The sequence below is a fragment of the Borostomias antarcticus genome (assembly GCF_949987555.1).
Source record: "Borostomias antarcticus genome assembly, chromosome: 4".
Taxonomy (NCBI): Eukaryota; Metazoa; Chordata; class Actinopteri; order Stomiiformes; family Stomiidae; genus Borostomias; species Borostomias antarcticus.
The window spans coordinates 21,498,266-21,523,058 of NC_140237.1; the positions used below are offsets into that span (position 1 = coordinate 21,498,266).

The 24,793-nt window shown below is 48.9% G+C and overlaps 2 protein-coding genes across 2 annotated transcripts in view; both read right to left on the reverse strand.

The window, feature by feature from the left end:
- Positions 1-1,760: 1,760 nt before the first annotated feature.
- On the reverse strand, positions 1,761-18,979 carry LOC311308417 (cytoskeleton-associated protein 5-like; the record flags this gene model as incomplete). The annotated part of the gene is made up of 42 exons (XM_084437376.1): positions 1,761-1,988; positions 2,267-2,373; positions 2,462-2,548; positions 2,707-2,869; positions 2,989-3,051; positions 3,211-3,327; positions 3,433-3,621; positions 3,700-3,775; positions 4,257-4,444; positions 4,918-5,097; positions 5,182-5,302; positions 5,458-5,628; positions 6,566-6,690; positions 7,065-7,258; positions 8,010-8,145; positions 8,862-9,065; positions 9,335-9,484; positions 9,580-9,699; positions 10,320-10,405; positions 10,809-10,941; positions 11,310-11,504; positions 11,691-11,819; positions 11,907-12,020; positions 12,117-12,291; positions 12,386-12,525; positions 12,708-12,833; positions 13,357-13,414; positions 13,538-13,632; positions 13,728-13,913; positions 14,267-14,359; positions 14,556-14,768; positions 14,867-15,004; positions 15,176-15,304; positions 15,545-15,709; positions 16,523-16,612; positions 16,724-16,828; positions 16,919-17,032; positions 17,136-17,236; positions 17,702-18,015; positions 18,149-18,355; positions 18,529-18,722; positions 18,923-18,979. The coding sequence occupies 42 exons, from the start codon at positions 18,977-18,979 to the stop codon at positions 1,761-1,763; spliced, it is 5,976 nt and encodes a 1,991-aa protein (XP_084293502.1).
- A 1,072-nt stretch (positions 18,980-20,051) lies between these two features.
- lrp4 (low density lipoprotein receptor-related protein 4) overlaps positions 20,052-24,793 on the reverse strand; it is a 95,737-nt gene continuing 90,995 nt past the window's right edge. Inside the window, exons 37-38 of the mRNA XM_084436761.1 lie at positions 23,720-23,861; positions 20,052-22,803 (exon numbers count right to left, since the gene is read on the reverse strand). Coding sequence (XP_084292887.1) covers positions 22,459-22,803; positions 23,720-23,861 — 487 coding nt within the window. The 3' untranslated portion in view covers positions 20,052-22,458. The remainder of the gene's footprint in view (positions 22,804-23,719; positions 23,862-24,793) is intronic.

A 24,793-nucleotide genomic window follows, 5' to 3' on the forward strand; every position in this document is an offset into this window, starting at 1 on the left:
AACCATCAACAGAGATAAAAACCTTGTTACTCATACTTTATCTGTGCAGCTGGCCTCACCAGTAGCTCATAGCAGGATGGTTCTCATTCTATGTACTGCATAGACTTTCCAACAGCACACACACATCAGTTTGAGAATGTATGACATCATGATAAAGACTTTTATAGCTAATCTCATAGCATGGATGAGGGACTTGGATATAAAGGCCTCTAAAGTAGTCAAATCCAATGGTTGATCCAAAACAATCATCTTTCTCTACACACAGTGATTTTCCAGATTGTTCAGTTGAGATGACACAGACAGTGCATTTTGTATTGATCAACTATGACACAGAGGACATTTATTGATGATGGGCTCTAAAGCCTATATTTGCCATCACATAGTGGTTGTAACATAATGGGGACTCGTCCAAAGCTTGGTTTAGTGTAGGTGTGGTAGATCTTTGTTTTCTGTTTTCATGGGTTCGTAGGTTAATGCGGGTGTTGCCACATGAGGTAAGTACTTTTTTGGTTTGTGAGCGTGCCTGGCTCAGTCAGCCTGTGGGAGTTGGTGAGACCTTCCCCATTTCGTTTTTGTGCTGTAACCGTGGGGTGGTCCCCGGGGTGCCCAGTTGAGTAGTTAAGATTGGCTTGTGTCTTATAGGTAGGACTAGGGAGGAAACCAGGTGTATTCTAGAGCAGATTACCAAGTACTGTCAACTTTTCAGACTTTTGTTCATTACATGCTCCACGTTGTGTGGATGTAGGGTGTTGTGTAGTATTGTGTCCATGCTCTGCTTTGTGTGTGGATGTAGGGTGTTGTGTTGTATGTGGATGTAGAGGTGTTGGTGTGATATTGTGACCATGCTGTGTTGTGGATGTGGTATTCTGTGACCTAGCCTACTTTTCTCTCAATGGGGTGAGATTGGCAGTGTTGAGTTGCACTGTGAGGGTGGCTGTTTTGCTACCATTATTTCTATAGTATGTGGCATGACAGTTGTGGAAGTGCCAAGTACTGGTATCACCCTACTGCTTTTGAGTCTGTCGTTTCTTGACTGTGTAGATAGAAATAGTTGTGAACACTTACTGGTATATCAGCCTAGTGCTTTGTGAAGCTATTTATGTTAGTGTGTTGTTTTGCTTGTGTGCGTGTTCCACTGGTACAGTGGCTAAGCTTGACTGATTCACAAACTTCAGCTCGTCACTCAACCAATGACGCACTGGTCTGAAATAGCACAACAATCACACCACTTGGCTCTAAATTAATATTTACTCTAAATGTATTTAAAATGTAGAAACTCATTCCAAAGCTTTATGACTTTTGAGCGGATGGACTTTTATATAATTTCCAGCATAGAATACCTGATTTCATCCGTATGTCTAAGACACGTCCAGCTAAGGTGTATGGAAGTTAATACTTTGGCTCCTCCTTCTGTATGTAGGCATATACTACAAGACTGCAGGGCCTCACTCACATTTTCCAAGAATGAAAATTCCTTCTCCCCACCACCTTTAGGCAATTTCTGATCTAAAATGATGAAAATGCACTACTCTACTCAGCAGTTACCAATCTACAGATCAAATATTCTCCCAAAAGGAAGGTCTCATCGTAGTAAGTCAAAAGGCCACCTGGAAAAAATACAGCAGCCCACTCTTCCACTTGACAAACATTTATTTTCATATATAAAATTAATACTGAACATATAAAAAGTTTTATTAGTATAACAAGTTTGTATATTTAAAAGATTAAATTTGTATTAAAAAAAATTGACGTGTGCGTGCTCAGAGATTGCCCTTGATCTTTTGTAGGCGCCTCTTCAGGTCGTCCAAGTTGGCTCTGGGTGCGGGCTTGGCGGGGCTCTGGGGGCGGGGCTGGTTCTGTGCTTGGCTGTGGTGGAGGATCTGGGACAGCTTGCTGTGCACGTTCTGCAGCATGTCTATGGAAGGCGTGGCGGCCGACATGGCGAGCAGGGGGGTCAGGGGAGGGCGCTCTTCGTCCTCCGTCTCCTTCTGCCAACACGGGGGAGGGAGAGGAGACGTGGAAATCTCATTCACTGTACTCATATGTACTGTACTTATGCTGAACACTAGAGGATGATTGTGATATGTGCCAGAGAAAATGTGTCATTGATGATGGAAATCTTTCCGTCGTTGGAGCGGTGTGTGTGTGTTAGTTGGGGGAAAAAAACAATTGCAGTAAACCTGCGATTAATCGACTAGTCAACTATTTTGGGCGAGTAGTCGACTACTAAAATTCAGTAGTCAGAAATGCCCTAGTGTGTGCGTACCCAGGTGCTGCCCTGGCAGTGGAGCCGTCGGAGGACCCTGATTCTCTCCTGGTACGCCGAGAGTCCCATCTGGTCTGTACCAGAGCTGAGGCTGGAGGCAGACACACCTGGAGGGGGGAGCAGGTCACAACCTTTCAGCAGCGTGGTGGTATGTGTGGTCCTCACGGTGACGGCCACCTCGGTTGTAGCTCTTACCTGCGCTGGGGTGCGTCTCCGCGGTGCCCTTCTCCTGTCTGTGGAGCTGCCCAAGGGTCTTGGAGCCTGACAGGGTGCTGGACACGGCTGGCAGAAAGAGCACAGGGGCTGGTTAGCTGGCTAGGTCCCCTGGATAGAAGTGTGTGTGTGTGTGAGAGAAAGTGTTTGGCCCAATCCCAATACACCCCTTGCCCCTACCCCTCTGTTTTGCGTGTGTGTGTGTGTGTCTGTCTGTCTGTGTGTACCTGTGTTAAGGGGCTGTATCCTGGCCTTGCCACCCCTCTCTGGGTTGAGTGTGTTGAGGCCGCGCTCTATGAAGTCCTGGTAGGTGTGAGGAAGCTTTTTCAGGTGGGGGGTCAAGTCCGTGTCAGGGTGCTTCTGCTGGAACTTCCACAGATCCGTCAAACCCTACACACACACACACAATTAGACAGGCATACACACAGCCATCAGATGCACGCACAGGCACGCCACACACACAGCATAAGACACATGCACGCACACAAGATCTGGATTGTGATCTTGACCTCATTGCAGTTCTCTTTGGCTGAGATGTTTTTGAAGACTTCAGCCTCCTTCGGGTTCAACCCCTGCAGAGTGAGAGACGAGAGTCCTCCAGTCAAGGACTGACATAAGGACGCCACAAGAGTCTCGCAAACAGTCTTCACTGTAGTATGTATGCTTATGGGGTGTATGCATATACACACAAGACGTGACAAGGCAGTGCGTGCGTGTGTGTGTATACGTACAGTGTTGGCGGTCTCTCTGCCAGCTTTGGCGCGTGCGGAGATCTTTACCACTTTCTTCAGATGAGACTCCAGCTGTGACTCACTCCTGTTCTCGATCAGGGTCAGATGCTCCAGGATCTGCACACACACACACCCCACCGTCAACAATCTGCCTCAGGTAGTGTGTGTGTGTGGGGTGTGTGTGTGTGGGGGGGGGGGGGGCGCACGCGTGTACACACTGACCCGTGGCCCAGTCAGCTGATACAGTGTGTGGAGCAGGGTTTTTAGAGTGCGGTGAGGCATGTCCGTCCCCAGCTGGAGAAGCCTCTCTTTGGTGAAGACCTTCATGAAGTTGTGTATGTCCAACAGCACCATGTCCAGGTTCAGGCTAGCCATGGTCTCTGGCAAGCACTTGATCATCCTCCACAGACACTGCATACACACACGAGCAGAGTTCAGACAGGGCAAGCATCCTCTAAACCACTCCTACCAAAGGCGCTAGTGTTGTACCTTCATAACGAGCTCAGAGAACTTGTTAGACACTGAGGGGGACTGCAGGCTTTCCTGGAGTAGCATCAACAGAGCTCTGGAAAGGAGAATACACACAGTCCAGAATTTGAAACCCTTTCAAACGAGTGATGTAGTACAGGGGCGGCTGTGTCATGAAACACTACTACAAACCAGTGTTGTAGTACTCGATTATAGGACTCGTTATTGGGACTTGAGCACCGATAATTTGGACTTTACGAACAATGCCTGCATTCGGACTCTGAAGTTGGGAAACAAGTGCCTTTGTTTGGCTAGTGTCACAAAGTAAATAAACTCCCTTTAAAATGGTAATGTCTCAAGAAAGAAAGAGAAAGAGAGAAGGAAAGAAGGGAGGAAAGAAAGAAGGAAAGAAAGCCTGCCTGGGACTGACTTGACTCGAACTCTTCTTTATTGACTTGACACTCGCCTCGGACTCTAGATACTGAGTGACTCGACTTCAACACTGACAGAAAAGCACCGGTCCTTCCCATTTTAAATCGTCACACTGACCGGGCGAGCGTGCTGGCAAGCAGACATACCGGAGGACGTTGGTGTGGTCGGCCCTCTCGAACAGGCGCCCCAGCAGCACGTTGACGGAGCGGACGACCTGCTGTCCGTCAGCCAGCTCTTCCACGCGGGCGTCCAGCAAAACGGTCAGCAGAGCCTCCACCAGGTCCTTCAGCACCCCCACGGACGCCTCACACGCCAAACGCTGCACACCCAACAACTGGAGGGGAACACACACACACAATGTTTGAGCCTCATCATCAGTAACACGGAGGGAAGATCTGGCTCATTAACTTTCTTAGACAACACACCGAAACTGGGCTCACTTTCTGCACTGTCACGTAGAACGGTTTTGAAAATGGGGCCTTTTTAATGCTGGTTGGTCTCAGCCACAAAAGCAACAACATTGCATCATCTCTTCAGATAGAAAATTGCAGCGTAAAAACTTTAACTTGCAGATTAAAAGCAACTCCTCAAAAGAGTTTGCGCTGAGGAGCAGGAATAAAGAAACAATAAATTGGAGACAGGTGAGGGTTTGGGAGCGGCCAGCGCCCTTATGGTGATGCAATCCCACTGTAGAGAGCTGTAATAATACCCCCCCCCCCCTAATTCCTCCTCCTCCCAGTCTTAATGTTGGATCTCTCCACCAATACTCTTAACTCCCTCCCCCTCTCACACACACCCACTACTCACGGCCACCATGTTGCCGATGACACAGCTGTAGAGTTTGGAGACGTGGTGGCGGGCGAGGCGCTGGTCGGTCATGTGCGTGCTGTGGGTGAGGCGGAGCTGGAGGGAGGCGGCGGCGAAGAACTGGTCCACGTGGCCTGCCATCGCCTCCGCCCTGCCGTCCTGACGCAGCACCTCGTCGACCTGCACGCGAGAGCGCAACGGTCAGTGCCCAACAGCGGGTCGATTGAGTCAGAACACTCCGTATTTGTGCGCGCGCCTGCCTACCTGTGCAAGAGCCTGCATGCTGGTGTTGATGTCCCCCGAGGCGACCTGAGAGATGACCAGGTTGATGGTGGAGGCGGGGCTGGGGTGAAGCTCCTCCGAATGGACAGGAAGTATGCGGAGCCTGGATAGGACATTTCAATTGTTTAAATTAGAAATGGCCCTCAAGACACTTCAGACATGGAATACAGTGTGTGTGTGTGTGTGTGAGAGAGAGAGTGCAAGAGAGAAAGACAGAGACAGACAGTCTGTGTGAGTGACAGAGAGACAGAGACTTACTTGAGTTCTGGGATGTCGAAAGTTTGCACCAGTTCATGTTGGATCAGGTCGGGCTCGAGGACAGAGTCCAGATGGTCGTCCAGCAGGTGCAAGTCCAGACTGAACTGTCCCAGGGCTGCAGCCGGCTCTGCCTGCTGGGACTGGCCAGGGGAGTTCGGGGCTTGGGACTGGCTGCATGGGGGAAGATGGAAGAGAGAGTCACATGGCTACTGCTTGCGCTGTGCTAACTGAGGCCCTAGCATGGCTAGTAACCTAGACTAGTACTTTCCCTGCGTGTGGCGAGACGTGGAAGTGATCTTACTTCACCTTCAGTGATGCTGAACCTGAAAACCAAGTCTCTCGTCTTAGACGGTGTTCCCTTGCTTCTCATAGTGCGTTTGTCTTTCTCAAACCAGGAGCCTTCTTACCGCTTTCTCACAGCTGAGTTCACTTGCACTTTTTTCTTTTTTAATGTTTCTCTCTCCAGTACAATATCTTATTAATTTGTCATTTTTACACTGTATTTTACTTGATTTCTTATCTTTACTTGTGTTTCATCTTCCATCTTATTTTCCAGATTTTTAGTTTACTTTATGTCTATTTTTATGTGAAGCACTCCATGCATGTACATTCTCTGTTGCAAAGCACTTTGAGCTGCATTTATTTGTATGAAAGGTGCTATACAAAAGTTTATTATTCACTCTCCCTTGATAAACTCAAGGCCACGGCCCCTGATGTATTAATCATCAGCCTGGCCCTACACACTCAACACAACTCCACTAATAGCCTAAATTAATCTCAACCAAACATATCCTATTCTCACGAGAGATATCATATGCCCTACACCGATACCCACAGCCAGACGAAAATCTGGGTAGACAGGAAACACACACACACACACACACACACACACAGAGAGAGAGCGAGAGCGAGAACAAACAATGGAGAAAAGTGGAGTCCGGTAGAGAACTTGACGAAAAGATGCTCGGGGGGATCCTATTGGGGATCAATAAAGTATCTATCCATCCAACCTTTATTTCATTTAGCCTTTACCAAACAAGCCAAGCCAGCCGAGAGGCAAATATAAAACATGTATGAGACGGAACTAGGCAGGCTGGCTGATGCGTACCCGAGCTTGGTGGGAGGGGCTTTGCCGGCTTTCTCCTTCTCCTGGCTGGGGGTGGGGACGACGGTGGTCTTCTTGGCCGAACGCTTGATCCTCTCCTCCAGCATACTCATGTCCTTCTCCGACAGCTGGAGGTGGGGAACACACACACACACACACATACGCGCACACAGACACACACGCGCCTCAGGGTGAGAGGAAGATCTATGACCAAAGTGTGCGTATGTAGTAGTGTTCTGTCTTATATTTGTAATGTTCAAAACAAAAAGGGGTCAGAGCATAGCCCAAAACATAGATTTCTATAAAGACCTAACAGTACAGTGTTTCTATAAAGACCTAACAGTACAGTGTTTCTATGAAGACCTAACAGTACAGTGTTTCTATGAAGACCTAACAGTACAGTGTTATCACAGCATCTGCTCGACAGGGATCCAAATATACAAGATGTCCGTGGCGATAGTGGTGCGGCCTGTAGTTTTGGAGCGACGGTCGCGAGGCTTACCTTGCCTATGAGCTTGTAGACCTGCTCGCCGCACACGTTGTAGACCGCAACCACCGTGTTGAGGGCGGCGTTGCGGACCGACGTGTCCCTGTCGCCGATGTGAACGGCGATCTCTTTCAGGGACTTGGCGGCGGTTGGCTGGCAGACAGACACGCCGTACAGCTCGATGAGACAGCCCAGCTCCTCCAAACATTCTGGGTGGGGGCGGAGTCAATGGGAAATAGAGAAAATATCTTGCATTACTATGGATAACAGAGCCAATATTGTAGCTGCCATCAGGAAACTGGCCATGGATAAATTGCTTTGGTCACAGTTTGAATGTGGCTATAAACAATTCACTTCAGCAGCATTCACTTCAGCAGCAGAGGAAGAATACTGATCGAGCATTAGACTATTGAAGCATCAACGCTGCTTTCTCCCACAGCTGGCTGAGAAGACGTGAGCTGCGCATGAATATTCTAAAAATATGGCCTTGAGTATTGAATTTAATTTTGAGCTTATGCAATTAACTGCCCTGCAATTATGTTAACACGATGTAACAATCAGACCTGCAAACTCTGTAGTGAAAAAGGTGACGATATACAAAACTAAAACCCTCTAGATTCACTGATGCTACCATGCTTAACATAAAAAAGGTGACTGTAGCCAAAATGTTAACACGATGTAACAATCAGACCTGCAAACTCTGTAGTGAAAAAGGTGACGATATACAAAACTAAAACCCTCTAGATTCACTGATGCTACCATGCTTAACATAAAAGGTGACTGTAGCCAAAAGGAGAGAAGTTTGCAGGTCTGAACAATGTTTTCTCAACCATTATTATTTGGCTATGAAGAATCGGCGATGGGTGATGACATCGTTCATCGGCCCAACCCTCAGTACGGTAGAACAGGATAACCTGTATGGTAGGGCATGGTAGAACCAGGGTACCACTGTTCTCTCACCGGCTCTCTGTTTGGAGTTCTTGGACTTGGTTCCCTCCATCAGGAAAGGGAAGATCCTGCTGGCAGGGTAGACCTTACACAGCACGCCCATGATGGCGCGCACGTCCTTACGAACCACGTCCTTGGACTCGCCTACCTGGAATGAGAAACCAAAAAGCCTAGTGGGCTTACTGGAGCTAGAATGGTTATTTCCAGGAGGGCTATTTGAGGTAACCTTACATCACCAGGCCCTCCTCGGGGGAAGAAAGCCACATCAGACTCTTGTCGGTGGTGTAGGCTACTGCAGTAAATAGTTTTTATTGTCATTACAAGGAAGTTCTGGCCGACCCGACCACGAAATAATAATCTAAAAATAAACTACATAGAAGAAACGACATTTGTCGAAAATGGACACAAACAAGTGTGGGTAATGTAGATTCACCCACATTAAAATGACACTTTCGTAACCAAAAAGAAAACTCCTCGGGTTGCCTTTAAGACTGGTAAAATGCAAAACAATTGGCCCCTGACTATCTAGAGCCCGCCTACTCAAATTGTATCCGGCGGATGCAGCTTCACCTTAAACTGGATCTAAAATACAAAGCTAATGGCCCCAGACTAATTTGAGGGGTGGTGGGGGTGAGTCAGATGGCCCCTGTGCACATGGGGGTGTCCCCACAGTGGGTCGGGTCAGGACGCCTGTGCCACTGCAACCAGCGCCCCGACTGATGGTGCAACTCATCACTCTCACTCAACCACCTACTACTTCAGCTCAACATCCAGGTGATCTGACATCAGCCCAGGTGATCTGATGTCCAGATGTCTCCCCCTCCCCCCCAGCCCAGCCCCCCCCTCCCCCAGAGAGAGACGCACCTTGAGGACAAGGTAGGGGATGAAGGAGGTGGCCTCCAGCTCGCTGAGGTGGTAGTCCTGCTGGCTGAGGCTGGAGAAGAGCAGCTTCAGGTACTCCAGGGCCTTCATCAGGATGCTGGTGTTGGTGTCAAAGAAGCGCAGTGTGAACCACTTCAGCACCAGGTCCAAACAGGCCACCGTAGCTTCCTGTTCCCCCTCCAAACGCTGGGAGTGGTAGTTGAGGACACACACACACACAGTGTAAGGCTGCTGCTCTGCTGTAGGTGTGTGTGTGTGTGTGTGTGTGTAGGGGGAGGGGGGGGGGGTGAGTCAGATGGCCCCTGTGCACATGGGGGTGTCCCCACAGAGGGTCGGGTCAGGACGCCTGTGCCACTGCAACCAGCGCCCCGACTGATGGTGCAACTCATCACTCTCACGTGGATGGGTCTGACGTGGTGTGTGTAGGTTCAGAGTAGGTGTGTGTGCGTCCTGACCTCCATCAGGGCGTTGATGGCCTTGATGTGGTGCTGGAAGTCGTGGTGGAAGAGCTCCTCGTGCAGCCACTTGGCCACACAGGGAGCCATCTGCGCCTTCAGCTGCTCAACGTACTCCTCCCGGGGGGAGGCGAAGTTCCACTTCAGCACCTACACACACACACACAAAGACACACACACTGAGCCTCACATACAGAAGTGCTGTAAGAATCCATATTGAGCGAGACGCAGATGTAGCTGCTGACCTTCAGGCTCTTCTCCTCCTTGGCACGCAGCTCCTTGCCGTTGGGCAGCGGGGTGAAGACCGGCCCTGACCGGTCGTCCTCCTCTTTGGCCTTCCCCACGGGCTTCTTCACAGCTGCACCCTGAGGACGGGGACGGACGGCGGTCAGAGAACAAACAAACGGATGAGGGGGGCGAGCGGAACCGACCGATCGCCGGGAAAGGTCAGTGTGATGGGTCAACCACACCGACGCAACCGAAACGGAACCCGAGGCTAGTGGTGAACCGTGAGCCGGAAAGGTGCAGCAGAAATCCACCACGGTGATGTTCTCCTCCACGGCCATGTGACTAAACAGAGAGAGGGTGGGTGAGGGGGAGGGACCCGGACATCCAGAGACGCTCGCACCACGTGGATAGACTTAACACCGGCTGGAGGTCAGCCTTGTGGGGGCCCAGACAGGTCTGAGGTACCTGCTTCCTCTGCTTGTCCCTGGTGGAGGCTGGGCGAGCCTTCTCCAGGCTGGCGTTCAAGCTGCTCTTAGAGCTGTTGAAGTCATCTCTGTCCAGACCGCCGTTTTGCTCCTGGGACCTCCGCTGGCCACACAAGAGAGTGCCTTGATTTTTTTTCCCCCCAGTTCGTTTTCGACAGGCCACACTGGTCAGCGCAGTTTCCTGTCCTTTCGCCGCCATGTTCACGCACGCACACAGACACACACGGTCGTCTCAACACACAGACAGCTCAAGCCACTAGGGAGGGACCCACCTTTCCCTTGACGGCTGCTCCGGGTTTGGAGGTCTTGGGTTCAGAAAGGCAGGACTCCTCGCTGGCAGGCTGGGTCTGTTTGGGAGCTGTGGCGGGGATGGAGAGAGAGAGAGAGAGAGAGAGAGAGAGAGAGTTAAGACATGGAGGTCAGAGAAGCGACACCTACACAGCTCGGCAGGGCACCAAGTATCAACGCTTCTGCCAGCTACAAGAGAACACTGACCCCATATGCTTTACATGCATCCTAAGCAGCATATTCAAACGGGGGCTGGCATTCTCTCGTACCACCCCTCCTCGGAGGCAGTCTCGGATCTAACGCCAACGGGATGGCTGGAGGCCTGTGCGCCTTCACACGGCTGTTGCCGATCCAATCGAGTCAAGATCAGTGACTTTTTCCGAAAGAGAGGCAGGCAGAGTTCAAAACGAGGACACAAGGTTCCTCTCTCGCACGGCGGTAACGAGGAGCTTAACCTTCCCGGACGAACCAACCTGCGGGGGTCTTAGCTGGGGGGCCGCTGTCTGTGGGCCTGGCAGCTGCTGCCTTGGCCGGGGCGGCAGGCTTGGCGGGCATGGCTGCCCTGGCTTTGTCCAGCAGCGCCACCACCTGGTCTTTAGAGGTCGCCTGGAGAGATGAGATTACATTTGATCGTTTTCTCCTCCTCATTACATTAGTCACTTAGCAGACTTGTATCCAAAGTAAAATAAACACATTTAACGTAGGTAGTCAGTGTACTACTACTCACAAGCAAGTGCATCTCCTTTCTAAACGAGTAACTAAGAGCTAAATCTAGTGCTAAGACCAAAGTGCAAGAGTAGCAAAACATAAACACAATAGGTGCTCTAAGAGGGAGTATCCTGGTAGTACTTCTCATCACTCCCAACACTTAAAAAGTGTGTGTGTTCTGCATTGCTAGAGAAACAGGGATAGAGTGCCGGGTTTTGCTGCATTGCGGCAGCGGTGCTTTAGGGGGGCGGCGGCCCCTCCCTGACCTTCAGCTTGCCCGTGGCCTTGTTCATCTTGTCGAAGCCCAGGTGCATCATGACGGCCGGCAGGGCGCTCTGGGCCTTCTTCCTCACGTCCGCGTTCCTGTCCTCCAGACAGGCGTACAGGGGGAGCACGCACAGCTGCAGGTCAGAGGGCGCCGAGCGCAGGGCGGGCAGACGCTCCGTCAGCCAGCCCAGGAGCTGGGGAGGGGGGAGGGGAAGAGAGAGAGAGGGAGGGAGAGAGGTTGAGGGTGTGGGTTAGGGAGGGACAAACAGTGAACAGAAAAATATGGAGGAGAACCAAGAAGCTGTAGTTCCGTTACGAGAAGGCGTGTGGAAGTGTTTGGAAGGACTGGCGGTGTGGCGAATGACGAAACGGGGCCGCACCTCTTGCCTGAGGAAAGGGTTCTCCCTCTTCAGCTCCTCCGAGAGCTCCTCCCCCTCCAGCCACTCCTTCATTCCCGTCTGCTCCACCCAGCTGTTGAGGGTGGCCAGGGCTGCGGCTCGCACCGTGTTCTGAGGAGACAGCACGCACGCGTGGGTAAGGTGGGGGGTAGACCCTGGCTGGCACACAGAGAGGCCTATGACTGTGTGTGTGTGTACCTTGCTGTCTCCAAGGACAATGATGACAGGGATCCCCAAGGTCTTCACGTGCTGTCTGAGAGCCGGGCCCATGGCTGTGGCCATCTGCTGGAGAATGGACAGGGTCTGCTGGACCTAAAAAAACACAAAAATCACAGACTAGATTAGATTAAATCCATGTCTACTTCTGCTCACTGCCTGACTCCCTTCTCCATCCTCACGCATACTAACCAGGATCTTGTTGGAGTCGCTGAGTCGGCCCTTCAGTGCACTGGGCAGGTCTCCCACAGCTGGCTTGATGAACTTGGCCTCGGAGATCACGGCAGCCATCTCATCCAGACCCTCCTTACGGATCTTCCAGTTCTTATCCCCGATCTTCGACACCATGTCCCCCGTGATCTTATCACTGTAGACCAGAGACGGCGTCACTTAATCACATCCTACAGCAAACGGAACCGCAGTCTGTGAACTCATTTGAGGAGGGCGGGTGAGAATCCAACCTGATGTCAGCGCGCGGCAGCAGGTCCGTGACGTCGCCAGCTCCGCCCTCTTCCTCCTGCTCCCCCGCCTCCGCCTCCCCCTGAGCCCCGGACCTCTTGGCAGAGCCTCTGGTGGGGGCGGGCGGAGTCTGGCCCTGCATCTGACAAAACGGCACAGGCAACAAAGAGTTAACGGTCACGTCCGCTCCGTCAGAAGGGAGGCGCTTGTATTGTGGAGGAGGCGGTGTGATGGAAGGATAACAGCGACACCCGGTGGACCGATGGAGATTTTAGAAACAAGGGTTGGCGGCCCCCCAGACTTTGGTCGCTGTGCAGAGCCTACCTTCTGAAACTCTGCGTCTATCTGGGTGAGGAGGGCGGCCTTTTCGTCCTCAAAGAACATGCGGAGGGGAGCGCCCATGTACAGGTAAATCACCCCCAGCAGGGAGATGGACGCTGTTCGCACCGCCTGAGGGAGGGAGAGAGGAGGGGACAGAAGTGTCAAATGACAACACAATGGAACATTTCCACGGCACAAACAATTCTATTTGTCAAAATTGCCAAGAGAATCAACACACATTTCAGAAAAATCACTATTCAGGATGTCAACTGCATTTCGGTGTAGCCTACTACTGCATTTTGTTGTCCCAGTACTTGTATGCAGCAGTACAATTTTGAATCTAGTGTAATCTAGAACGTTGTGGAAACTGATGAGTGACAGTACAGTTGATTTTTTTGTCCCTTATATGCAGAAATATGAAGTAGAAGGGGGAAAAAAAGGCATTTTTCTGCACTTCCCCACCAAAGGCCATCAGTGCATTCTATTCATAATCTAAATGTGACTAGAAGAAAATTAGTTAACAAGACCTTTAGACCTTTGTGTAGCCAATGCCATATCAAGCTCTCTGACAAACTCCTAACAGCACTACAGTAGAGATTTCTAAATACTGGGCCGGTCAAGAAGCTGAATTCATCAGGACCGCGGCACTCACCGGATTGGTAGCTCCCAAAGCAGTCTTGACATGGTTGATGAAGGCTTTCACATTTATTCTGCAGAGACACAGACGGATAGATGGAAAGAGACCAGAGAGGAATGAAGAGCGAGCACCATTCTGATTCAGTCCCGTACTCAGAATGAGAGGAGCTGACGGCTCCAGCCACACTAGACCTTACCCTGTAAATCCAAACTCCTTCATGGCATTAGCCAGCCAACTCAGTGTTTCAGCTTGATTTTTGGGGTTCTTCTGGCCAAAAGCCAACGACACAACCTAGATGAATAGTACATGGCGTACATGAGAGATCCAGTCACAATTTGATGTAGTATTAAATACTTCAAAAATGTTAAATATTCTGTCGAGCTCACCTGTTCAGCGGTCCAGGCCAGAGAGCAGGCTTCGGCGATGGCCGTCAGGGCCTCCTTGGCCTTCCCTCCGCACTTAACGTCCCCCACCTTGTCCACCAGGGTGTCCAGCACTCCGGAGGCCGAGGTCTTGGAGAAGCTGCCCCTCTGGGCCAGCACAGACACCACCTGCAGCTTTATCTGCATCACCTGAAGCCACGGACGTCACAATCACACCATGTAATATTTACGCTGGAGCAAACGCCTTGGAGCTTTGCTGTGGTTGTGACAAACTCTCCAGACAAATCCTTTCCTAATTTCCCAGAAGAGAGCCCACCATCGAAGAACACTAGCACAGTGTATGAGTCAATACAAAAATTTGCAATGGCAAAAGGTCTAAAATCGCAAAAAATAATGTTCTGCATTATCGCTGGTCATGATTCCTCCAATCGTACCAGTGACCGAATTACTCTGGCTTGAAATGCTTTTCCTCCGTCGTAGCAGCCCTGGACCTAGCATGGCGAGAGGCCGAAGAGAGCATGGGTGATGAGTGGACGAGGTACCTGGAAGTTGGTTTCCTTCCAGCCGGGCTTCTTGGCCAGCATGTGGACCAGGGCCTGACAGGGCATCTCACTGCTGTCCATCTGCTCCACAGCCTGGAAGACAACAGGTCAACATGGGCGTCACAGTTAAGAGCAGTTGTAATTCCTAGAAATCGTCAAGATTTGTCCCCGATAAGTGTTGGCTGTTTCAATATGAACCGTTTTAAGAGCAGGCACGGGACCTTTAAAGCTAGTACCTCGCCTCATCTGTCGTGAGCCAGTCTTCTACAGAGTCGGACAGAACACTGACCTTAAGATACTCCTCCATGCTGGCCAGCCTCTCCTTCCAGTTGGCACTGCCCAGCAGCTGCACACAGGAGGCAGGGAGCACGGCCGCCGCCCGCTCCTCGCACACCTCAGCCGAGAGCTCCGTCTCCACCGCCTCCTTGGTCTCCGCCGGCTTCTTGCCCTTCGCTCCGGCGCCAGCTCCACCCAGCTTGGCTTTCTTGGGGCCGCCGGCGGCCTGCAATACAGATGGCAGTGATTCACTTAATTAACTTAATCCACACAGATGAGCCATCGTCATTAAACAGTCTTTAAGGCTAGGAGCCAGTGCCTCACCTTAGCCACGGGGGCCTTCTTTGTGGGCCCTGTGGGCTTGGCTGGGGCCTGTGCCTTGGGGGCAGCAGGCTTGTCCTCAGCCCCTCCTCCGCCCTTCTTTCCTCCGGCCAGTTCTACTTTGTCTGCGCTCTCTTTGATCTGGGAGGGAAAGGCAATTAACTAGACTCCAGCGACAGGCAATTAACGAGACACCAACAGTGAACACTCAGCCTGAGGGGGAAACAAGCAGCGGTGGTGATGCAGTGGACTAAAATAAGCCTCCACAAAAAGCTTTAAACGAAAGCCATTTTACATCCTGTCCACCCTTACCTTGTCCACTTTGAGTTTGTCCAGATCGGCCAGGAAGGGGTTGACGGCCTTCTCTCCCACCACCTTCATGGCCGTGCCCAGAGCCTCGAACGCAGCGTCCCTCACCTCGGGCGCGGAGTCGTTCACTTGCTGCCGTGGGAAGAGAGCAAACACGCATGCTTCTCAGTGCTCCGCCGCGCCGTTTGCTCCGACGGTAGCCCCCATGATGCGAGGTCAACCCGGGTCGAGAAACTACACTACCTCAGCCTACGCACCGTTCTTGCAACATGGCGAGCGACTGCCTCGTTCTCAGGAAGCTGCCTTTTAACATCTACACGTTTTGATTGCTAGTGGCTTTGCTTTGATTAATATCCTCCAAGAGGCCCTCACCTTGAGGAGGGCAGCGCAGAGGGGCTTGAGCAGGCTCTTGGGCAGGCTGGAGGGGCTGGAGAGACGGAGGCTCCGGGCCAGGAACAGAGAGGCCTGCTGCTTTATGGAGGGGTTCTTGTTGTCCATCACAGCCAGGACATCCTCACTCAGGCTCTGGAGAGTGGTCTGAGGACAGAGAGAGCAAGCACAGGTTCATTTATCTTCCATTACGAGAGACTGGGGGAATCTGGCCTGTCCGGCCATCTGGTGGCGGTGGGGAAGAGACCATTTCTGCACCATTACCAAGGGATAGATCATCACAACACCATTAGGTCCAGAGTGATCTTGCCCCGATAATGGACTCTTAATTAAAGGTGCAGTATGCGGTTTGGCTCAGGACCAAAGCCTCTCGATACAAAAGCAGTTTCTTCCCGACTGCAACCAGCCTCATCACCGCCGGTGTCTCCAATTGACTCCAACTTCGCAACATTATCCGCACATAACTTGATTGGCTGATTGTATTTTGCTTGAATTGTATAAAAGGATTACATTGCATATATAATTTATATGATCGTATTGTACATGATAATATTGTACTTGCCCAATTGCATCTTGCACTATTATGCACTGTCCTGTCATTTGCACCATCTTCTCGTCCTTGTACCTTGTCTCTTGTTGTCCATTTAGCGTCATGCACCGACAGTACAAAACAAATTTCTAGTTTGTGTGAAAACCTACCTAGCTAAATAAATCTGATTCATTATCCAGTGTACATCTGCCACTAGTACCAAAATGTCAGGACAGATGCAATGCTCACCTCACTAGCAAACCACAACGATGAGAACCAATCTACTGTCAATCTACCGTCACTTAACACTTGTGTTCAGATTCATGGCCGAGGACACAGTGTTGTAATTGCTCAATGGCAACGCGCTACAGAGCATCCACATCGACAGGGATGTTGGGAAGAGCTTGTTTGGGAACTAATGCCACACTCACCGTCAAGAAGACTGCATCAATGGCTTCCTGTAAGGCCTGGACCACCTGTGGTTTCTTCTCTTTGAACTTCTCCAGTATAGTTGGCACCACCTTGAGACGAAAAGTCAAACATCAGAAAACAGTACCGCAGGTCAATAAGCAGTTAGGGAAGTATAGGGAAGTATAGAATGTGGAGTACTCTTGAAATATGGACCAACTTACATGACTAGCATAGGTCCCAAACTTCTTTCTCAGACCAGAGGCCAGACCGGCCAGGCACTTAGCTGCCAGAGATACCAGCATGACGTTGGTGTCTTTGCCAATGACCTACAAACACACAGACTTTAAGGGATACTACAGATACTTTAATCCCATGACATTGATTCCTGGATTTCAAAACAGCCAAAAAGGTGATACCTTCTTCAGAGCTCGTACAACATCCCCAAAGTCCCCGGCCTCTAGTTTAGGATTCTTAGCCAAAGTCTCTAAGGCCTCCAAAGCTTCTTTTCTCTCCTGCCACTTTTTAGCTTCCTTCAATAAAACAGACAGAGAGAGGGGTATGTAATGGTCTTTACAAAAGTAGATTCAAGACTCAGGGTAATCCTGGATTTCTGATGTGTCAACATCCGCTTACAATCTTTTCATAGAAGTCTTTGGGCAGCTTGGAGAGGATCTCCACTGGCTCCAGGATATCATAAGGATCCACCTGAGGGGCGCAATCGTCAGTCTCATCACCTGAGAGAGAGAAAATATTGATGGCATTTAGCTGTGTCACAGCAGAGGACATGCCCCCCTACAGCTGCACAATTAATCGTGCATTAGTAGTAATCAAAATTAATCCCAAAAGGCTGCAATTAATGCACTGAATAATTCAGCTTTGCGTTGATGCGCTGGGGGCATGCGGGTGAATTATGGGCGTTTACGCCATCTGACGAATAATGCCGAGTGCCCTGTGAGCAATTTCACTGAGACTGATAGCAGATAGAGAGCATACATTTATCTGACATTTTTATATATGACGGTGGTACCACAGTGCATTTACATGTGAAACGTTAATCACACTTAATAATCACAATTACAATATCAGGACAAATCACAATTATTAATTGTTGTCATAATGGTGCAGCCCTAGTGGCTACAGCAGATAAGACCTGAGAGATGTCTGTGTGTGTGTGTGTGTATGTGTGTGTGTGTGTGTACCATCGGCCTGGTCCCCGCCTGCCTCGGCGTGCTGCTGCTGCTGTTCGTATTTGGCCCGCAGGTCCTGCTGGGAGCGCAGGAAGCGGTTCTGTCTGGCCACGGCCGACGGCACCTTCACCCACTCCTCCTCCAGCTCCTTCAACTGGACCGAGTTGATGTTCTGGAGGGAGGGCCGTAGCGCATCCCTGATCCACCTGTACACCTCCACAGCCAGCAGCCTCGCCTCGTCGCGGACCGCCTTCTCCCTCGACTCAAACAGCTTCGGTAAGACCTTCACTACAGGCTTCATGGCCACGGTCTTAGACCCAAACTCGCTGGGAAGAAAGATGATTGAGAGAGAGAAATCATGAACTTTACTGGATGATTTGTTTAAATTGTGAAATACATGCCTCAAGAGACAAGACTAGCAAGCAAGAACGGTACAATTCCTTCTCCGGTGGATCTCACCTGAGTGATTTGCGTATGGTCTCCACACAGGCGGTGACAATTTTGGGGTTCTTGTTGTCCAGGCCTTTGATGAGCTCCTCCTGGACAGCATCCGCCTTCTCTATTTCTATGTACATGAGGCAGATATCGGAGCCCAGCTCCTTTGCCCTGGCCTTGGGCTGGTTGAACACTTTACACACCACACCGCTCACCACCTCCCCCACCGTCCTGCACAGAAAGTAGGCAGCGGGAAACGGAAATACTGAGGACCAGAAAGGGGGACAGCAAGCAAGTGGACAACAGCCCATTCCTCTTAGACTCTGTGATGTCAGCGTATTGTTATCAATACTCAAGTTGACCACTGCGTCTGTAACTAGAAGTGTCTCAGTTCTCCCCCTCACCTTGCAGCTACTTGGGCGTTCCCTACGTAGGCCAGCGCCGCCTCCAGTCCCTTCAGCTGGGCCACGGCGTTTGAGTCGGTCACAAATTTCTTGATGAGGCCCTGGTACTTCCCCCACTCTGGGCTCTTCTCATCATCGATCCTCTTGAAGAGCTTCAGGGCTTCCTCATACCCATTCATCCTGGCTTTCCATACCTTCCACATGAGGGAGGAAGCAAACACATTACAGAATTGTAACGTTCGAAGATGGAGTGCTTCACGTCGGAACAATCTAAATCAATTTGCAATTAAATGGTCACTGTGTGTGGTAACAAAGGATCAACATGATGGTTTATTTGGCTCCGGTTCTGTAACCTTTACCGGACAAAGAAAACATGGTTAGAAAGGAGAATCACCTTATGTTCGCATTTCTGGTCCACGGGCAACTTCGTCCACTCGCTGTCATCCCCCATGATCCGTCTCGATGTAACGTAACGTTAGCTTTATACAAAAAAGTGCAACTGCGGGACAACAGAGTAGACGGAAAGACAGTACGGTTATTGCTATCTGCCCCTCATCCATCTTATCGTCTCGTTCCAGCTGAATTTGCAGCTTTCGGAACTTAGCTACTGCTAGCGTTAGCTAGCTAGCTCTCTCCATCTCAGCCTGTTGACATTCACAACAAGAACAATGTAGAACACCATTGGCACCTTAAGCAAAATTGCTAGTAAATGTATCATATGATTCAACGGTTACGTAGTAAACAAATCAATTAACTGTTACTATATGCTCAACATCCGCCAGCTAGCAAAACAGTTAGCTAACGCTAGCTAGCTAGTAAACGCAACGGGCGGCTAGCTAGCACTAGCTAGATAGGCTAACGTAGCAGGCCAACAAACGGACCATCGTTTCCGCAAATTGCATGAATTTGTCAAATACATTTGCTGCTGAAAATATGTAAACTTGCCTTTCCTCGCGACGGTATTCAAAGTTTGTATGATTAAAATAGATGTAATCGTGCTGTTCTTCCTCGGCACAGCTGACACTTGTTCCTCGCTCAACGTCGTAGAGGAGAATATCTCGTTTGAAAACGGAACGTTCTTTTAAAGCCTACCTTCCATTGGACGTGACGTACAAAAACTGCAAAATGATTTGACGATTCAAAAAGGCTTCCTACCCCACAACCAATACAAGGCGGAATCCAAACAAGAAGGCGGAGCCATTGGAGCCTCTGTCATTTGTGCTTTCTGATAGTAGTAGTAATAAAGATTGATCCCCGGTGCGAAATTGCTATATTATCAATGTTTATCATGGGCTACAGGTCTACGTATACCGTTGCTTATGTATATTTCATTGCTTTAATGCGAAATGCATATAAAATATACTGAGAATCCACTGTGAATTTAATGTGTGTATGTGTGTGTGTCAGATCTTTTGATGCAGTTGGAAAAATATCACTATCATGCATTGTTTCAAACTGAGAGTGAGACCAGCACAAAAAAGCCATATTTCCATTGAAATGCAAATGCAGTTTTATATTAAAAGATAGCAAAGGGATAATTCACTATATCACACAACACAGCTTGTTAGTATTGCAATGGAAATACATACAGTCTTTTCATATTTACACATTAAGCGACGACCAAACAAAGAAATCATAAATATCTCTTTTTGTTAACTTTACAACAGTTATATGTGACCAATATTTCATACCATAAAAGAGCACTATTAAATAACTGGCATCAACCCCATCATTTACAAGGCTTGGGAACACAGTGGTTAAAATAATCCAGCAAAACAAAAATGTTCTTCTCCAGTGAGTAAAATTAATACAAGTCAAAACAATCATGAAATCCCTTTGTACAAAAGACTCTCTATACAACAAAATCAACACAATTTTCAATCTTCAACAAATACAAAGGTTTGCTTTTATCTGCTTATGCATGGTCAAATCTGTACAGTTTAGCAACCTTAGTTGAGTGGGTGGGACTGTGTATGTTAGCGTGGTTAATCTGATTCTCTGTAGGTCCACCATCAGCCAACCACCAGAGACTTCAGAGAAAGTAGCTGCCAAGACCTTCTCTCATTGGCCTCAGTGCTTGTCTAGCAGCAAATCAGCACGATGCTGAACTAGTAGAAGTTACTTCAAGATACATGGGTTTGAAAACTCAAACTGATATCTGTCCATAGCAACCCTCCGATATTCACCCTTATCCATTTTCATGTCAGAAACGTGCATGCTATTCCATGCATGTCCCTCTAAATGCAATGTAATTTCAATGAAATAAATGTTGAATAAATTGGCAGTGGCAGATTTCTAGACTATAACCCCCCTATAGTTGTAGGGTTTTCTTATGCACTGTACAGTATGTATATTGCATGTATATTATACCATATGTCATCCATATTTCACAGAGGGCTACATTTGAAAAATACACAATACACTGTATTCCTATTATCTAGAGCAGACACTGTAAGTGCATATTGCTTTACAGCTTCAGAAATGGTAGCTCTACTTTAATCAGAATGTTTACAAGAATGCCACACATGTTTAAGCCTCCAAGAAAATATAAATAAAACTGAAAAGAAAAACAAACAAATGTTTGGCACTTTTACTTCATCAAGACAGACCGTTATCCCCGAGGACCAGAAATGGTAAAATTGCAGTATTTCGATAAAAACGTTTCCTTTCACTTTACTTCTGATTTCAAATGAATGGACTTCAGCTCAGCGATCACACATACAGTTAAGGAGTACCAGATAAGTCCCAGGTTGGCTTAGAGGAGGCAGGAAAACCCGATTTGAGCAACAGATTGTTCCGTTGCTTTGTTCTCCTAAAAGGAGTGGCCTGTTTGCCATGTGGCATACGTTCCATCTGATGCATATGTACAGTAGATGAGGAAGGAAGCATGGAAACTTGGTGAAGCCCCACCCTTTGGCACTGTCATAAATATAGACATGGATGACTGGGTCAAACTGTACACCGTTCTACACTCTCGCCGTTCTCTAAAATTAGCAAACCCACTCTGGAGTACAGAAAGTTCATAAATAGGGTTCATAAAGACATGGTGCATGATGAGTGGCATTAGACGAGAGAGAGAGAGAGAGAGAGAGAGGGAGAGAGAAAGAGAGAGAGAGAGAGTATTTTGTTATATAGTCCAGGAGTATATCGTTTTAGATTTGTCAAAAAGTTCACAAAGTATGCTTATGCTTATGTTATACACAAGAAAGCACCCCATGCTCTGGGGATTTGGGGGGGCGGGTTGCATTCATTAAAAAGGCTCCACATATGTCTCTCTTTTTATGTCTTTCGTTGTCCTTTGCTTTCGTATTCCAGCATGCTCATGAATGGTTTCTTAAGTCTTTCGCCTGAAGGGGGGTAGCAGTGAATCAGTCTTTTGCAGAGAGCAGGTATGGTGGTAGAGTGTGTGTGTGTGCGCGTGTATGTGTGTGCATTTATTATGGTATTTGTGTATGTGTACAGAATGTACTTGTGTGTGTGTTTGTGTGAGTGAAAGGAAAGGACGGAGTCCCGAGTTCAGAGATGGAGGAGCTTCCAGGTTTGTGTGTGTGTGTGTGTGTGTGTGTGTGTTGCGTGTGTGCGCCTGTATGTGTATTCTGTATGTGGGTGCGGAAATGTGTTTATACTGTAGCTTGTAACATTTGTACCATCAGTATGCAGGTTTCAAAAATGGTGTACCTATATGTATGTACCTGCCGTATGTTTGGCATAATGTCAGTACCATCTAAATACTCATTTGTAGTATACTGTAATTGTCTTTCATGTAAGCCTTTATACTGGTCTGGATATGTGTGTGTGTGCGTGTGTATGTGTGTGTGTGTCTTTTATGAATGTGTCTTTTAGTTGTGTGTGTGTGTGCTCGCGCATGTATGTGTGTGTATGTAAGGGGTGTCCGGACCAGAGAGGAGGAGGGGGGGGGGGTGGCCTCCCTCACACCTCGCTCTCGGTGGAGGGCTTGCGCGCGGAGGGCCAGCCGGTGTCGGGCAGGCTGTGCTGGGCGTGGCGTAGGGGCGTGGCCGCGGCGGGGGTCAGGGTGCTGATGGAGGAGCACTCAGACGCCTCCTCCTGCAGCAGCTGCTCGGTCTCGCCGTCGTCCAGGGAGGCGCTGCTGGCCTGCAGGGACACCGTGTCCGTCCGCATGCACGCGTGCAGCCCGCCGCCCCTGGACGGCTTCAGCTGCTTCAGATCCTCCCAGTAGAGCTCCTCGCTGGACAGCAGACACACGCCCTCCACGATGCGGATCTTCTCCTTGGTGTAGCCCCCGTCCCCGCCCCCCTGTGGAACAGGACACGGTCAGACGTGGGGTTAGCCGCGTTGCCTTTCGGCGGAGAAGCCATTTTGGAATCTGAGGACGACTGCAAGCGCAACCTCAGAGCAGGCGGATCGTTTGAAAACGCAACCCATGCGCAGCGCTTGGATTTAGTGTGAGGCTATGCTGTCTGGTGTGTCAAGGTTAGTTTGAGCCATTGGCGTCAAGAGTTACTGCTGTATGTGTTTCTTACTGTGTGTACATCTCTTCTGATATAACTGTCTTTGCAACCCATTTTAAGGCGCTGTTTTGTGAATCTAGTCGATAACAGCAACAAAGCAAAAGGTGAATGAGTTAGGTTCAAGGGTCAAACTGAATCGAGTCTAGAGTTCAAAGCACTAAACAGTGAAACAGTAGTAGTCAGATAGCATGCAGAGAGAGATGGAGAAAGACAGAGAGATAAAGAGAGAAGAGAGGGAGAGATGGAGAGAGAGAAAGAGAGAGAGATCAAAAAGTAGAGACTTTGAATTTGATCTGAAAAGGAGTTTCAAATTGTCCATGCAGAGTGTGCGCTGACTACCTCTCCGCAGGTCAAGCGGGTCAAAAGATAAAGGGAGAGAGGGAGTTGTAAGGATGAGAGAGCTGCCGTGAGGGAGAAGGGGAAGAGGAGAAAGGAGAGATGAGTGGGGGCTGGTGATTGCCGGTGTCTCTTCATGTTATTTTCCGGAACAAATCCATGTAGCTAAGCACCGGAGAGACAAACTGAGCATATGACATTTGTCTCAAAAGTTACAGCCACACCTCTTAGAAAGGCTCTGTTCGTAATAAACATATGCGAGAAACCCCATGGATTCACACCGGATTCATTACTCTTATTAAACACAGTGGTCGCCATGATCTGTGTGTAGAAACCGGCCCTGGAGAGGGGGGGGGGACAGTTACCTCCTTCTTATATCGTAGCTGGTTGTAGATGGGAGGCTTCTGGGATGCCTCGATCTTCACTTCCTGGGTGGAGGTCCTATAGGAGGGGTTACTGTAGGTCAGGTTGCTCACCCCCGGGTCAGCGAACTTGGACTTCTTGTGTCTGAGGGCAGAGAGAGAGAGCGGGGAGATTATATCATATTGTACATAGGATCACACTGCACACACACATATATTGTAAGTAAACACATTGTACATCCATAAACACATTGTTCATATATCGTACATAAATTTTGCACTGTCCTGTCTTTTGAACTGTACTGTATTTTCACTGTCCTCCTGTCTTGTTCTTGTGTCTATTGTCTATTTATTGAATGTGTAATGAGGAGACTTTTCAAGTCTCAATACTAGAGTAGAGTAGTTGTCGAGTAGTGAAACTCACTACCCTAGTATAAATACTGTCTGGCAGCGTCATCGAATAGCTAGCTTTTCGGCGGCATAGCAGACTAGAGCGCTGTCTCGCAAACGAATGAGCTCAGAAAAACATCGCTTCAAATCCCACCCTGGGTAACCCCTTAACATGGGTCAAACCAACGAGTGACACCGAAAAAACACAACTCAGAGCAAAATGATGTCTCTCACATATGCACCACCAGTCCAGAACTAATTCCAAGTATGTCTGAAAACCTACCTGGCTAAAGTAAATCTGATTCTGAAAACGTTTTGTCACGTACTGTACCACGGTCCATCTATATACTAAACGTTTTGTCACGTACTGTACCACGGTCCATCTATATACTAAACGTTTTGTCACGTACTGTACCACGGTCCATCTATATACTAAACGTTTTGTCACGTACTGTACCACGGTCCATCTATATACTAAACGTTTTGTCACGTACTGTACCACGGTCGATCTATATACTAAACGTTTTGTCACGTACTGTACCACGGTCCATCTATATACTAAACGTTTTGTCACGTACTGTACCATGGTCGATCTATATACTAAACGTTTTGTCACGTACTGTACCACGGTCGATCTATATACTAAACGTTTTGTCACGTACTGTACCACGGTCCATCTATATACTA